Source organism: Anarhichas minor, unplaced genomic scaffold (genome assembly GCF_050575085.1).
Source record: "Anarhichas minor isolate MPS153535 unplaced genomic scaffold, ASM5057508v1 ptg000136l, whole genome shotgun sequence".
NCBI classification, from domain to species: Eukaryota; Metazoa; Chordata; class Actinopteri; order Perciformes; family Anarhichadidae; genus Anarhichas; species Anarhichas minor.
In genome coordinates, this window is record NW_027466582.1 from 5,099,419 (window position 1) to 5,113,084 (window position 13,666).

At 44.3% G+C, this 13,666-nt stretch overlaps 2 protein-coding genes across 4 annotated transcripts; both read left to right on the forward strand.

Moving 5' to 3' along the window:
- The first annotated feature begins 1,187 nt into the window (after positions 1 to 1,187).
- Positions 1,188 to 8,147, forward strand: gnpat2 (glyceronephosphate O-acyltransferase 2). 3 transcript variants are annotated; one of them, XM_076084394.1, is made up of 16 exons: positions 1,188 to 1,291; positions 2,024 to 2,224; positions 2,318 to 2,494; positions 2,898 to 3,027; positions 3,217 to 3,344; positions 3,485 to 3,560; positions 3,931 to 4,082; positions 4,400 to 4,530; positions 4,699 to 4,940; positions 5,462 to 5,719; positions 5,821 to 5,900; positions 6,284 to 6,424; positions 6,936 to 7,035; positions 7,137 to 7,230; positions 7,357 to 7,418; positions 7,586 to 8,147. In XM_076084394.1, exons 1-16 carry the CDS (start codon positions 1,280 to 1,282, stop codon positions 7,636 to 7,638), a joined length of 2,037 nt encoding a protein of 678 aa, XP_075940509.1. In that variant the 5' UTR covers positions 1,188 to 1,279; the 3' UTR covers positions 7,639 to 8,147. The 3 variants fall into 3 exon arrangements, 2 of the variants coding, with proteins under 2 accessions (XP_075940509.1, XP_075940508.1); XM_076084393.1 differs by having other exon boundaries at positions 2,024 to 2,494; XR_012951568.1 differs by lacking the exons at positions 7,137 to 7,230; positions 7,357 to 7,418; positions 7,586 to 8,147 and having other exon boundaries at positions 2,024 to 2,494; positions 6,284 to 6,554; positions 6,936 to 7,025.
- Positions 8,148 to 12,249: 4,102 nt separating this feature from the next.
- fam228a (family with sequence similarity 228 member A) lies at positions 12,250 to 13,607 on the forward strand. The gene is made up of 5 exons (XM_076084016.1): positions 12,250 to 12,321; positions 12,522 to 12,716; positions 12,835 to 12,915; positions 13,255 to 13,349; positions 13,496 to 13,607. The coding sequence occupies exons 1-5, from the start codon at positions 12,250 to 12,252 to the stop codon at positions 13,605 to 13,607; spliced, it is 555 nt and encodes a 184-aa protein (XP_075940131.1).
- Positions 13,608 to 13,666: the final 59 nt, after the last annotated feature.

Consider the following 13,666-nt stretch of genomic DNA (forward strand, 5'->3'; position numbering starts at 1 on the left):
ATGACAGCTCTCCGTTCAACTGAATGCAGCGGTGGAAGAAATATTCATAGAAAAGTAGAAATATCACACTGTGAAAATACTACAAGTAAAAACCTAAGTGTCAGTGTTTTCCTATTACTCATGATGTTTGTGGATTAGTACATTAATGTGTTGCATTTTACGGTTTTAGATGTTTACGGTTTATATACTGTTGGGTAGTTTAATTTACAGCAATGCATCATATTCAATAACAGCCATGTTTTCAACTGTGTGAAGATTCATTTTCCAGCTGATCCAAGGAGGCTTTTAATGAGTTTATTTAGCTTAAGGAGTAGAATCATTTTCTCAACCCATAAAGGAACACGTCACCCCTTCAGTTTTTCAGAAACAAATCATTACATTGCATTTGGTTGCATGCTTTTCACTGAACAGGAAGATGATGAAAAGTTGTAATCTGAAACGTAACTAAAGCTGTCAGACAAATATTGATATTGCTGATGCACAATTTATCATTTTAATAATCTATATGTTTATTTGTTACGTTTAGTTTTACAAAGTTAGGAAAGCCTGATGTTGTCTTACAAATAAAAGAACACATCGGTACTCAAGTAAAGTACAAGTACCTTCATTTGTACTTAAATACAGTACTTGAGAAAATGTTATTTTGTTCTGGAGTTGTCTGTCATCACTGTGATGCATCAGGCTGCTTATAGATACATAGATACATGGATAGATGGATAGATGGATAGATGGATAGATGGATAGATGGATAGATGGATAGATGGATAGATGGATAGATGGATAGATGGATAGATAGATGGATAGATGGATAGATGGATAGATGGATAGATGGATAGATGGATAGATAGATGGATAGATGGATAGATGGATAGATGGATAGATGGATAGATAGATGGATGGATAGATGGATAGATGGATAGATGGATAGATGGATAGATAGATGGATAGATGGATAGATGGATAGATGGATAGATGGATAGATGGATAGATAGATGGATGGATAGATGGATAGATGGATAGACACGCTACCTAAGCCTCGGACATGTGCTTGTTTGGACCTTTAGGTCGTGCACAATACTGTGGGGTTATTTAGAGCAAAGGGCTGCACTTTTCAACAGCAGGAGGAGTTTCTAAAACCCAGCGACACCGCTGATTGGCTCTGGCCCCGTGTGGCTGCTGCTCTCCACGCAGGGAGCCTTGCAGGGCGGCCCTTCAAGTACTGGAAACGAAAGTCGATGAGGACAGCCACCTGCGAGCTTTGTGCTTGTTCCTGTGAAGCATGACGAACACGGTAAGAGAGCCGTCGACGAGCCCGTTTGCATTCATAACAACACCTTCCGTATAAAACCGCACTGTCGCTCGTTCGTGTGCACAGCGCGAGCTCAGTTCCCCTTTCAAAGTTGTACATTTTAAAGTGTGCAAGCGCTGACATCGCGAATGAACGCGCAAAAGACTTTAGATGTGTTTGCTTGTCTTCAAGCTGAGGCTATTGTTGCTATAAATATATCTGTCCAGCTGCTGGAACTTTGGCTGACCGTAAAACATAGTTGAGCAATGTTGCTTAATAGGTCGCTAGCAACCGACATTAGAGGATCATAGTACAAATAAGAGCAGATAAGGAGGCAGTGTGTTGTTTCAGTGTGTAGCCAAGTTAGATAAAAATGCTCCTTTTGTATATAAAGATCTCCTTCAGACATGTCTTAAAACATATAGGACAAGTGTTTGGATTAACAATTTGTGTTTTAATATGTTAAAATGACTTCTAGTCCCTTTCTCTCATTGAAAAATCCAGAATCTATGAATATGCACATCTTTATTTTTTACTGCTGGACACAAGATGTTTCATATTTCATTCAAAGGTTCAGCCAGTAACTTCCCAAAATGTTTCATATTCTCTTCCTTTCGTCTCACATACCTGAGTCAAGTCAGCCATGTTTCTGTGTTCCTATTCTATTAAAAGTTGTCAAACATCAAACGTCACTGTAATGCTTTTAACACAACAATGACGTCCTCCCCCCTCCAGTATAGGGATTCAGGCAGAGCAGGCCTGGAAAATGAGGAGGAGTTTGTGGATATATTGAAGGAGAAGAGGTGCAGCAGTGATCTTTGCCATGCCCTCAGGAACTTCACCCCCAGCCCTTACAAAGGAGGCCCGACCTGCACCGCTGCTGACCTCCCCAAAGCCGTGCTGGAGTCCCAGTATCTCCGCTACGTGGTCGAGGAGGTGGGATGGTGTCTTTTAAAAAAAAAAAAAAAAAAAGATGCAACAAAGAGTTTTTACAGTATTGCTTCATCAATATGGAGTCTTTTCCCTCAGATCGCCACCGAGACGGGGTCGTCGCTGGAGGAGGTGCGAGAGGAGGCCTCTGTGATTTTGGACGAAATGTCTCAGAACCTGCAGCTGGGGTTCATCAGGCTGCTGTCCTACGTACTCACCAAGGTGTTGAAGAGACTCTTCACCGGCATCCATGTCAACATGGAAGGACTCGACGCGGTCAGGACCAAATCCATACTGTGTTTAGAAACAACAGCACAATACCAGATATACACCCGTTTCATACAGCCAGTGAAGGACAGTGTCCACTGTACACACTACAATGTACAGCTTCTAAGTAACTGTTTTATCTCATATACAAATACAGTAGCTCATCCACATTACATTTTTTAAACAACTAAAGCGAACCTTAACAAATACAATGTTTCAGCATATTTAAATGTGTTTAAATGTATGAAATAGTGGCTTGCTCTTTATTGAGACTGACTAATATGATATACACAACATATGATATCTTATGAAAACTAGCACTTGATAAGTAATATTCTATCAAGGGTTCAAAGACTACCAAGAGGCTGCTACTGATACAGCTTTAGATTTCTCCGTCGTCTGTCCCATGCAGCTCCGAAAAGCTGTCGGGGAGAGTCCTGTGATCCTGCTGCCCAATCACAGGAGCTATGTGGACTTCATGGTTATCTCCTACATCCTGTTCACCTACGACATCCCGGTGCCTGTAGTTGCTGCAGGGCTTCGCAAGTATCTATTTTAATCAAAAGAACAGGATATTACAGATCATGTAGAGTTGCATTACAACACCTCTGCTTGATGTAAAATGTTTTCATGATGCTCACTCTTTCTCTTTCTCTTTCTCTTTCTCTTTCTCTTTCTCTCTTCCTCCCTCCCTCCCTCCATTTGTTTCTCTGTTTTTCTCCACTGTAAAGCTCTTGCAGGGATGAAGATGTTCGGAGAGATATTTCGCCGCTCGGGAGCTTTCTATATCCGACGTGCCATCGGCTCTGACAAACTGTACTGGGCAGTGCTGTCGGAATATGTCAGAACCATTGTCAAAGTAAGATGCAAAACATCAGCCGTAACAAACTCAAACTGTCTTTTTGGAAATGGCTTCAGCTTGTTCAAGTATTCCTCAGTCCACCAGCTGCTGTATTTGACTGTCTGTAAAGAGTCTCTCCAACCATGTGTTTTCTGTAGAAGGGATATGCACCTTTGGAGTTTTATGTGGAAGGCCTGCGAAGTCGCACACTGAAGTCCCTGATGCCCAAGTTAGGTAAGTGTCACGTCAGCGCGTTGTGTGTGTTCCAGGGTAAGAGTGTCTCTGTCAGGACGCCTCGTTGCTTAATAATAGACCGTACAAATGAGAAAGATTGTCTTTTCTTCACTCATTTCCTTGTACGAGTCCATCTCAACAAGTTATTTTGTTTCATATTCATTGTTCCAACTTTTGTTACATCATTGTGTGCAGGAGTAGATATTGCCTGCTGCTGCAGGTGTGTGCTACAGTGTATTTAGGTTGATCTGAAGGCCGTATGTTTCCAATCCAGTTGGCCGTAATTTTCCTGTGGCTACCGACTATTGCACCCATGCATTGCCGTTTTGAAAACGGGACACAATTCTAAAGTACTTGCCCGTGTCTGCAGGTATGATGCACATGGTGCTGGAGCCCTACTTTAAAGGCGAGGTGTATGACATCAAGTTGGTCCCCATCAGTATCAGCTACGACCGAGTGCTGGAAGAGTCGCTGCTCGCCCACGAGCTACTGGGTGTCTCCAAACCCAAAGAAAGCACCGCGGTACGTCCTGGTCACGCTACTCACTTCAATCAACACAATCAACTCCATCCAAGAAGCCTTACCTCCTTCCAGCATTCACTGCGATATTACTGTTTATTGTGACGGTTAATTGGGTTCAAGTGCCTCATTAAGCCTGCCTCTCTCTTTTCCGACATGTTTGTTACAGTATGTAAAAATCCATTTTGCATATTTGCAAACAATATTATTCTGTCTCTAACCTCAGTACCTCATAAGTGCAGGTCAGAAGGGTTCGCACATGAGTAAAGGTGATTACTGCTTGCTCGTGATTCACTCCCAGCCTGGCTCGTTCTCCGCAGGGTCTGCTGAAGGCTAGCAAAGTGCTCCAGAACAATTACGGCAGCATGCATGTGAACTTTGGCCGCCCCATGTCAGTCCGACAATTGTGTCGGGGCAAGATAAACCGCTGCCAATACAACCTCGCACCCAGGTAGAAAATACAAGTCCTCCCATTGAGGATTCAGTCTAAAATACAGAATCAAAGTGTAATCATTTGTACTCTTGAAACTCCTCTTTAAGTCATTATAAACCCTCCAACATATACCTGTAGTCATGCGTCTTCCTCCCCCTCTCTCCCTTTTTTTATATCTATTCACAGAGATCTTCCTCAGAAGCCCAGTGCAGATACTCAGGCCTGTGTGAGCTCGCTGGCTCATCTGATGGTACGAATCCAGGAGGACGGCACTCTGATCAGCCCTTGGTCTCTGATGGCCTGCCTGTTGCTCCAGGCTCCTACCGCAGTCTTAACCGAGCAGGGCCTGCCGTGGCATCGGCTCACAGAAAAAACCCTCTGGCTCAGGAAGCTGGCGCTGGACTTCGGGGCTCGCCTGAACTGGCCTGGTGGGTGAAGAAGATAGATGGATTTCTATGTATATGCTGTTAATATTGTATCTTTTTAGTGCTAAATTTTGCACGAATGCCGCTGCATCCAGCGGGAGCATGTGATTTAAGATGAGTGCTCTTCGTTTAGTGAGCCTTTTTTCTTTTTAGGTTTATTTTCACATGAATGACCAGTAGGTGGCGTTTGCATAGTGCATTGCAAGTGAACCAGATAGAGTTAATGCAGAAAAGTAAGTAAGTTGGATCCGTCAGCGTCTTACCTCGGGATACTGAAGGCTCCTTCGACCCGGTCTGAGGTAGATTAGACGAATGCAAGTTGTCACAAGCGTTCGGATTCACTTAGGAGATCTTCAGTGGATTATTGCACTTTAAGTAACTTACCTTAATTAAGAGGACCCCCACTGAACCGCCTCACTTTACAGGTCTGGTGTGTCTGCAAATACACACATGCAAATGTACAAATACATTACAAAACTACTCTGAGGCTGATACAATGACAATATGGACGCCGTTTTCTCCAGGACAAGTCCCTGACCCGGATGTGATGTCGTCCGCCGTGGCTCTTCATCACTCCATAGCTCGCCGTGAAGCGGGGCGTGTCTACCTGGTTCAGGAGGAAGAGCGCGAGAGGAAACGTCCGATCAACCCGGAGGAGGATGTGATCAAGACGGCGGTGGCGGTGCTGATGATGGCAGCCTACAGGAATCAGTCCCTGCATATTTTTGTGCGTCCCGCCCTGCTCGCAACAGCCATACACGTCGCAAAGACAGTGCAGAGAGGTCGGGTTCTACAAGATATATATTTCTCAAATAACACACCGTGACATTTACTGATTTATATTTTCCTCTTGCCTTCTTGTGATCCGCCGTTCCGTTTGCAGACGAGCTCTTCGCCTTCTTTTGCTTCCTACGAGACGTCTTCTCCAACGAATTCATCTTCGTCCCTGGGAAGTCGTCTCAGGTAACAACCTCACCAGCCTCCCTCGGGCATCTCGGGACAGAGACCGCAAGGAGGGCTGTTGTCCTGTTGAACCCTGGTGATAATATATGTGGCGCAAACATGATCACAGCTCTGCCTCTCACAACCTGGGCATGTTTAGGCGTATATGTTTAATGTAGAAACTCGGGTTAGGTAGATGAGTCTGCATTTGCAAGACACATTGGGAGTCATTTTGTAGTCTTTGGAGAGGCTACATATGTGAAAAAGCTGCCCAGGAAAACCAAAATACTCTCCTCTGTCATGATTATCTTCTTGTTACCTGGTCAAAGCTAATAATCCACTTGTTGGATTGTTATTGATATTGTGTGTATCTGCCTGTTGATTTCTGTCTTTCCCTTAATCAGGACTTTGAGGAGGCATGCGTCCTCCTGAGGAAATGTGGAGCGGTCCACATCAGTGAACAGGAAGTGACGGTGTCAGACGCGGGGCTGGAGGTGCTATCCTTCCTGCAGGCACTTCTCCAACCCTTCGTAGACTCTTATCAGGTCGTTTGACTTTTGCCTCGCCTGATTGAGATAACGCACTACGCACATTATGCTGACATGGCCGTAGCTACCTCTGACGTCATGACCTCTGCTTTTGTTCTGGGAGTTGGGGGGTTTTGGCAACTCTGAGGTAGTTTACATTATGCAATCGAACTTATTTTTATGTTGATTCCGGTAGTTTTTTTTTTTTTTTTGTACTTTAGGTCAACAAAAATGTATGAATAAATATAAATAAATAATTCAGAATTTAAAAACGTTATTCCTGGTAGTGTGGAGCAGGCATTGAAACAGAATTGACACCTTAATGTTGAAAATATAAATCAGGAGCGCTTTATTTTACAGGGCTGTAATTTCTCTGAATTTAGCTCATAAGCAGACTGCAGAATGAAAGTATTGCCGATTTTATATATAACAGGTTTCCTCACAAAGTTACTATATTAGACACGGATTTTAATAGTAGAAATAGGCGGTTTATGTCCTCCTGTTTGATCGGGTGTGTTTTTATGTCCAGGTGATGTTCAGGTACCTCTGTGAAGACGGAGTTCACGTGTTCGCCGAGAAACAGTTGCTACCTGCTGTGCGAAACCTGGCTACAAAGCTCATCCTCTCAGGTGAAACAAAGTGACCTCTGACCCCTAGAAACAATCTCCAGCTGTTAAACTCATATCAGCAAATCGATCCCCATCATTATGTGTGTGTATGTGTGTTTCAGGTGAGCTTCACACCTATGAAGCCCTTTCGTCCGACACGCAAAAGAACATTGTGTCGGCCCTGCGGAGGCTGGAGGCCTTGACGAAGTTGAAGGCGTGAGTAACGAGATTAGCTTCGGAAAATCTGTTTGGTTTTAAGCTCATTTTCTGTGGTGGTTGGGAAGCTGTCTGTGTTCCTAATGCCAACGTTTGTAAGATTCTCCGTCTGATTTCTCGTCACAGGTCTGAGCAGAATGAGTACAGAGTGAACAAAGCAGCTGTCAGAAGAATCGACGACATGTTTTGTGAGTCGGTTTACTTCAAATACAACTGATTTTGTGATAAAGACGAACATTGTGACCTCGTTAACCTCACTGTCCTCACCATGGGTTTAGGATTTGGTTTATGTGTTTACCGCACCAACCGACAGCAGCCTAAGGGATTTTTTTTTTCTTTTCCTCTCTCACTGTAGGCGGGAAAATCCCTCCCCAGATGCTCCAGACTACACCTGACGCAAAACTTTAGCCTCCACTGGAACAGATCCATCTTCAGTATCAGCTCACCGTCCTGTTTAGCCCCGCCTGACCCTTTCCACTCCTCCTTCCCTCCGTGCCTTAATGCAGCCATCGGTAGCAATGCTGCACCTTTAACTCTGCATCCTCGACACCAGTGCACAGACTTAACCTGGCAGCGTTCCACTCTTGAACGTCTGCTACCCCCCCCACTCTCTGTGTCCCTATAATCAGAATTAGTTGAAGAAGAAAAGGCTCACAGTATGTATGACTGATGCACTAAAGATAATGAACTATAACTGTATTTTAATCAGTTGCATTGTTAGTATGTTTGTGTCCTGCAGATGTATTGTTATTTGGCAAGGCTGACATGTCTAAAAGAGAATGAATAGAGCCCTTTAAAATAAACTTGATTGCTGTCATAGTAAGTGCAATTAGATAGTAAACACTGAATTATGACTCTTGATTGTATAAACATTGTACCAATAAAAATCTTAATACTGTACCAAATATCATAACAAATCTTTGTTTGAGACATTTATTTGAACTTAGTTACATCTCAACAAATGTAACAAAACGCACCATAGATTGTTGTTTTCCCACACATAGTTATAAAGTATTCTCTGATTCTGTTTGTACTATTCCCTCAACAACAGTGAGTGAAACCCAGAGTTTAAAGTTCAACCTCCTGTCATCTCTGCAAACCAATCGACCCACTGCCTGCACCTGTAAAGCCTCAGCAGTTAGACGAAGGCCTCATATGTGCCAATTCAGCAGGATATCGTTTTAGGCCTACATGGAGGGAACATTATCTATACACAGGTGGTACGTCAACCTTGATGCGTAAAGCGCTGACAGGGTCTTGGCAAAACACCGAGATGTATTCCAACACTCTAGAATTTAGCTTTTTCTCGCCCTCTTTGGCTCTGTGGCGCTCTTTGTCCCACCGATCCTTCTCGCCGTTCATTTGGGAGAACAGGTTGACCTGGATGGTGCGCAGCGTGGCCGCCAGGACGTAGAAGCCGCCCTGCAGCATGTGGCAGAAGGCGGCGCCCAGGCTCAGCGCGGCGCCCATCAGGTTGGGCACCGTCTCGCACACCACGCACACGCCCTCCAGGAAGTGCAGCGTGCCCTTCTTGGCCGGCGGCTGGCCCTGGTGGTAGAGGGAGCTGCCTCCCTGCGGAGCGGGGGTTTGCTGGGCATGGTTGACCAGGTACCGCGCGCAGTCCGCGAAGTGGGTGACGGCCCGGCGCAGCGGGAGCAGGGCCAGGTACAGGTGACATGCGGCTTTGGTCAGCGCGTGGAAGAGCAGCCGCAGCTCGAGCACGGCGTTGCCTGGAGATAAGAGGGCATCTGGGTCAGCTCTAATTTAACACCCTTGGCTAATGTCAGCAACCATTACACACAGCGTCTGACACTGGATTAAAGCGTTCACCAGCCGTGTGTGGACGGAGGTCATCACCTTAGCACGCAAAGCGGTTTGAGCCGAGAGGCGCGAGCTCAGGAAGTCAAAATGTCACAAATCAGTCCAACAGATCCTTACGATTATATTCCCCAAGTATTGTACTTTTATCAAAATAATGTAGGCTAAAATACTTTAAATGTTTAATGTCTCATTAAAACAATAAATAAACATTTTGTGACTCATAAAGTCTACTAAAGCAGACCTTCTTACTAACATACTCTACGCAACACAACTAGGTTGTAGTGGACAGCACTGCTATACATCTGCAGCAACATTTATTCTAATAAAGCTCAATTTTGGAAACACGTATAAAATGAAACTACTGTCCTGATTTCCTGAAGATGTCTCAGTGGGCCATCCTTTCATAGGTTTTTGGCAACTGATTATCAATTCTTAGCAAAACTGCAAGGTCAAATTATTTGTTTTACCCAGCAAATCACACTCTCAGCAGCTTACTATTATAACATGTTATAAAGAGAGATGAGTAGTCTTATATCTTGTGCTATAAATGTATGACAGTTTCTGCCATAAGGTTGTAAACCGGTGCCACGTCGTTCCTGAAACACTTCCAAATCTCCTTTTACAAAATATTCTCTTACCGTCTATAAAGCAGAAAATCCAGAGCAAGGCAATAATCGCTGCCAACGAAGTCCACCAATCCATGTGGTCTCCCCCCTGTCCAGGACTCGGCAACGAGAAAGAAGGAAAGCAGTGAACTCCCCAAGTTATGATCTGGCCAAGCCCTGCCCTGCCCTGCCTTCACGCGGCTAATTCCTAAACATTAAGTAGGCCTAGTCCCAGTCTCTGTAGGTGTCGGACAGTTGCAGCCTGAAGTTCACCTGAGGTGTCAACAGGCGTATTAGGACCATATGAGTAGGCCTACAACCCTTGAACTCACAGCACCATGTTGTGTCTCACAGAAATGGGCACTTTGCTCCAGTAGAGTATACCAAATAGTTGCAATCAATGATTCATTGGATTATTTCAAACAAGGATAGCCTAATTAGTGATTGGATGCAAACCAGAGCCAAGATTAATCTTACATAACACATGCTTTTTACAGGACAGATTCTTTCTCATGCCTAAAGAGGACACCTTCTCTGCGTGTACAAATATAGCCATCATGAGTTTACTACCTGGATAAACTCCAAGTTAGTCTAGACACACCTGAGTGCCAGACAACGTGCAATCACCTTGCCTAAGATATTGTAGTTGTTGCCAATTTAAAAGGAAGAAAGAAATCTAAAAGTCAAGATATTAATTTGGGTGTTACACTCCAAAAACTCTGAACAATGGTTACTTAAAAAAATTGTGACACGTAATATAATTGATTAGATTTTAATACTACAACTTTGAGTAAAAAGTATTGAATAAATAAATTTAATCTAAACAAAAAAAATATGTAAATAATAATAAAAGCAACGGTTAAAATGTGTTGGATTTAGTAACAGCACAAATTTACATTTACTGAATATTTGGGTGAAATTGATTTACATTCAATACGTACACACACACACACACGCACACACACACGCACACGCCGAAGTGCGTCTTTGTCATGGCAACAAAAAAGCTTCAGACGGCAGGACACGTGGAGGAGTAGCTCTCCCCCTCCCTCCCTCTCTCTCTCTCTCTCCCTCCCTCTCCCTCCCTCCCTCTCTCTCTCCAAGTCACCGCCTCTGTTGAATAGTCTGAAGGGGAAACCAAAGGTTAGCAGTCGCCCCACGTTTAAAATGTTACGTGTGTTTTATGTGACGATGTGCTGACCCCAAAACCAGAGAAGTTTCGGTTCATTTTGGCGCATTTCTGCCGTTTTTTCCCCACGAACTTCGGACCCAAACGTCCCTCAAGTCAACGAAGGTAAGACACCACAACATTACTATGGTGACACGGGCTGGTAAATCCTGACATTACCAGACACAATGTACTGTTAGAGTAATACGATGCAACTACTTTGCATGTACTAACTGGCACAAGTTAGTACATGCATACACATGTACTAACTTGTGCCAGTTTGCATACACAAACTGGCACAAGTCACCTCTGATGGCTCAAACCGTTTTATTCCCTCATGATTTAGGTGATGGGCCCCAAGACGATGAACACAGCCAGTGGTGTGATCACCTTCCACACACCTTTTCCTGTCAACCTGTTGAAATCAGAGGTAAAAAAAAAAAAACTAACAATCATTACTTGCCTCTAAATGTCAACGAGGCTGCCTAGAAACAGTGTGTGTACCCTGGGCAGCCTACTCGTCTGAATGCCTGGCTGCTCCTCTTCATCATCTGTCTGTACGGTGTCATGTCTGAATGTGCAATCATGGAATCTCAGTGGCCTTGGAAAAGATGAATGGAAAGGTTTCAGGTTATATTGACATGAAAGATATACGGTAGCCACTGTTATCCTCTCTTGACTCTGGACAATAGGGGGGGGATGCTCGGCAGGGATCAGATGACATGCAGATGAACAAACCAGCCCAGCATCCAGATCCAGAGTTAAACTGGTATTATTTCAGAAAAGCACAACAGAAAGCACAGCAAGGACATTTGGACTGATGTGTTAAATCATTTAAAAACATGCACCGACATACATGTCCCATGAGATTACGTAACAGTGAGATGCAGCTCAGGTTTCCTGGTAGTGACATGATCTGTCAGTACCTGCTGTGCTGGCCTCTGTTGCCTTCTGTTCACCTACATAATTGTGTCTGGTCTGTCTGTGAACTCCAGCTGGGATTTGTAAGAGTTGATCATCCACATGGAGCTCTGCAATTTGTGTGGTTTTCTTTCTTGTACATTGTGATCCTACACTACAGTATATGTGCTGGTATTGACAGTTACAGAAGATAGTAGTGAGTGACCACAGACTCGATCAACGCTCTTTTTTTTCAGGAGTGCAGGGCAGATGCGAGGGACGCTGCAGGCCGCAGAGGGAGCCCGTCTCATCCGAGGACGAGGAGCCCCGCTAGGAGCCCCGCTAAATGTGTAAGAGCAGGGCCAAGGGATGAGGCCTCACCCTCCGGGCCACAGCCGGGAGCCAAACAGGACCGGCTCTCTCACACCTCCCTCAGACGACTGAAGGTATTGCACTCAACCAAACTCAGACCTGCACAAAAAGACAGTGGATGATTTTACCGCATGTATTACTATTTAGGCCAAGATGGAGGCTGAAAATCAACAGGCGAAGGAAATAACCCAACCCTTACTGGACACAGAAAATGGTTTAGTGAAGGTAAGAAAGCTGGAAAACAGACAGCACAATGTTTGTTGTTTTGTATGAGCTTACATTCTCCAAATTATGTGGTTTTCCAGTCTTTTTAATTTAAAGTTTAATGCAGCTTTTTTACATTTTAATTACCTACAAAAAGAGACTTTGAATCTGTAACTTTGTGTCTTTACTTCCCACATTGTTTGGAATGTTTCTCCATTGAGGACTTGGAGAGGTTTCTGAGCCAGCGAGACGTGACGGAGCTGAGGAGGAGGGAGCTGCTGCACAAGCGCTGGACTGAGCGCGTCTGGCTTCCCCTCCAGAGGAGAGTGGAGGAACACGCGTCCAGCTGCAGCCCCGCGGCGGTCAAGAGGCGCCAGAGCTTATACAGGCACTACCTCCATCACTGCAACACCAAGGTGATGCCGATCTCACCATACGATCCGCTTGTGCTTGCTTTAGACTGGAAACAGCTTCACAAAACCTCACACAAGTGATGTGTAATTATCTAACTGCTGTAATGTATTTCATCTTCAGGGCCGTGTGTTTCTAGACACCTATGATCTAAGGGAATACAATCCGTTTCTTCTACACATCAAAAAGCCACACTTTTTTAAGGTGAAGATTATTTATTTTTATTTCACTTAATATATAGAAGCTTTGGACATACTGAAGTATTCCGAATGTGTCCGTTACTGACACCATTTTCACTGCTCTATTCCTTTAGCTCAGTCCAGCTGACTTAAAGGACCCACTGTACCTTCAGTTACATGAACGACTGAAGGAAAAGAGAACAGCCGGTTCTTGTGAAGCAGGTAATTTCCTTTTTTTTCTCACTTGGTCTGGTATGACCAGTAGCTTATTGCGGCTAATTGTAGCTAACCAATTTCAGGATGTAAATACACAAGGAGACCAGTGCAGAGCGATCCTCCTCTTTGTGAGTCTGTGACGTCTCAGACCAACAAACTGCTCCAGGCCTCATCTAATCATCCAGTCACTGCATTCAGAAACACTCCAGTGGGGGATGAGACAGAAGGAAAGAAGTCCAGCAGGTACAAATATACATTATTATGATAACTGTTATTGTCAAAACATATTTTCTAGAACAAAGCAGGATCTGCGGTGACAATGTGATAACTGCTGCAGCACAACGGCACTTCATTCACTTAAAATAACGTTAATAACGTTGTGCATCCAGGCTCGACACCATACCATACCACATCAGTGCAACTGCCACACTAGATGGAAGGTGCCATCAGACCGGCTGCTGGCTGCTCGGACGTGGACGTCGGCAACAACCAGCGAGTTAACGGCTTCAGCCCTCGCCTGCATCCAAATAAAATCCATTTTAACCGTGAATCTTCACCTC

What these genes read in the sequence shown, in the direction of transcription:
- gnpat2 (XM_076084393.1), top strand. An exon ending in AACCCAAAGAAAGCACCGCG is followed by an intron (nt 4,083 to 4,399) that starts GTACGTCCTGGT and finishes CGTTCTCCGCAG; the next exon opens with GGTCTGCTGAAGGCTAGCAA. An exon ending in TCCCTGGGAAGTCGTCTCAG is followed by an intron (nt 5,901 to 6,283) that starts GTAACAACCTCA and finishes TCCCTTAATCAG; the next exon opens with GACTTTGAGGAGGCATGCGT.
- fam228a (XM_076084016.1), top strand. Translation starts at nt 12,250, where the DNA reads ATGGAGGCTGAAAATCAACAGGCGAAGGAAATAACCCAACCCTTACTG. An exon ending in CAGAAAATGGTTTAGTGAAG is followed by an intron (nt 12,322 to 12,521) that starts GTAAGAAAGCTG and finishes TTCTCCATTGAG; the next exon opens with GACTTGGAGAGGTTTCTGAG. An exon ending in GAAGGAAAGAAGTCCAGCAG is followed by an intron (nt 13,350 to 13,495) that starts GTACAAATATAC and finishes TTGTGCATCCAG; the next exon opens with GCTCGACACCATACCATACC.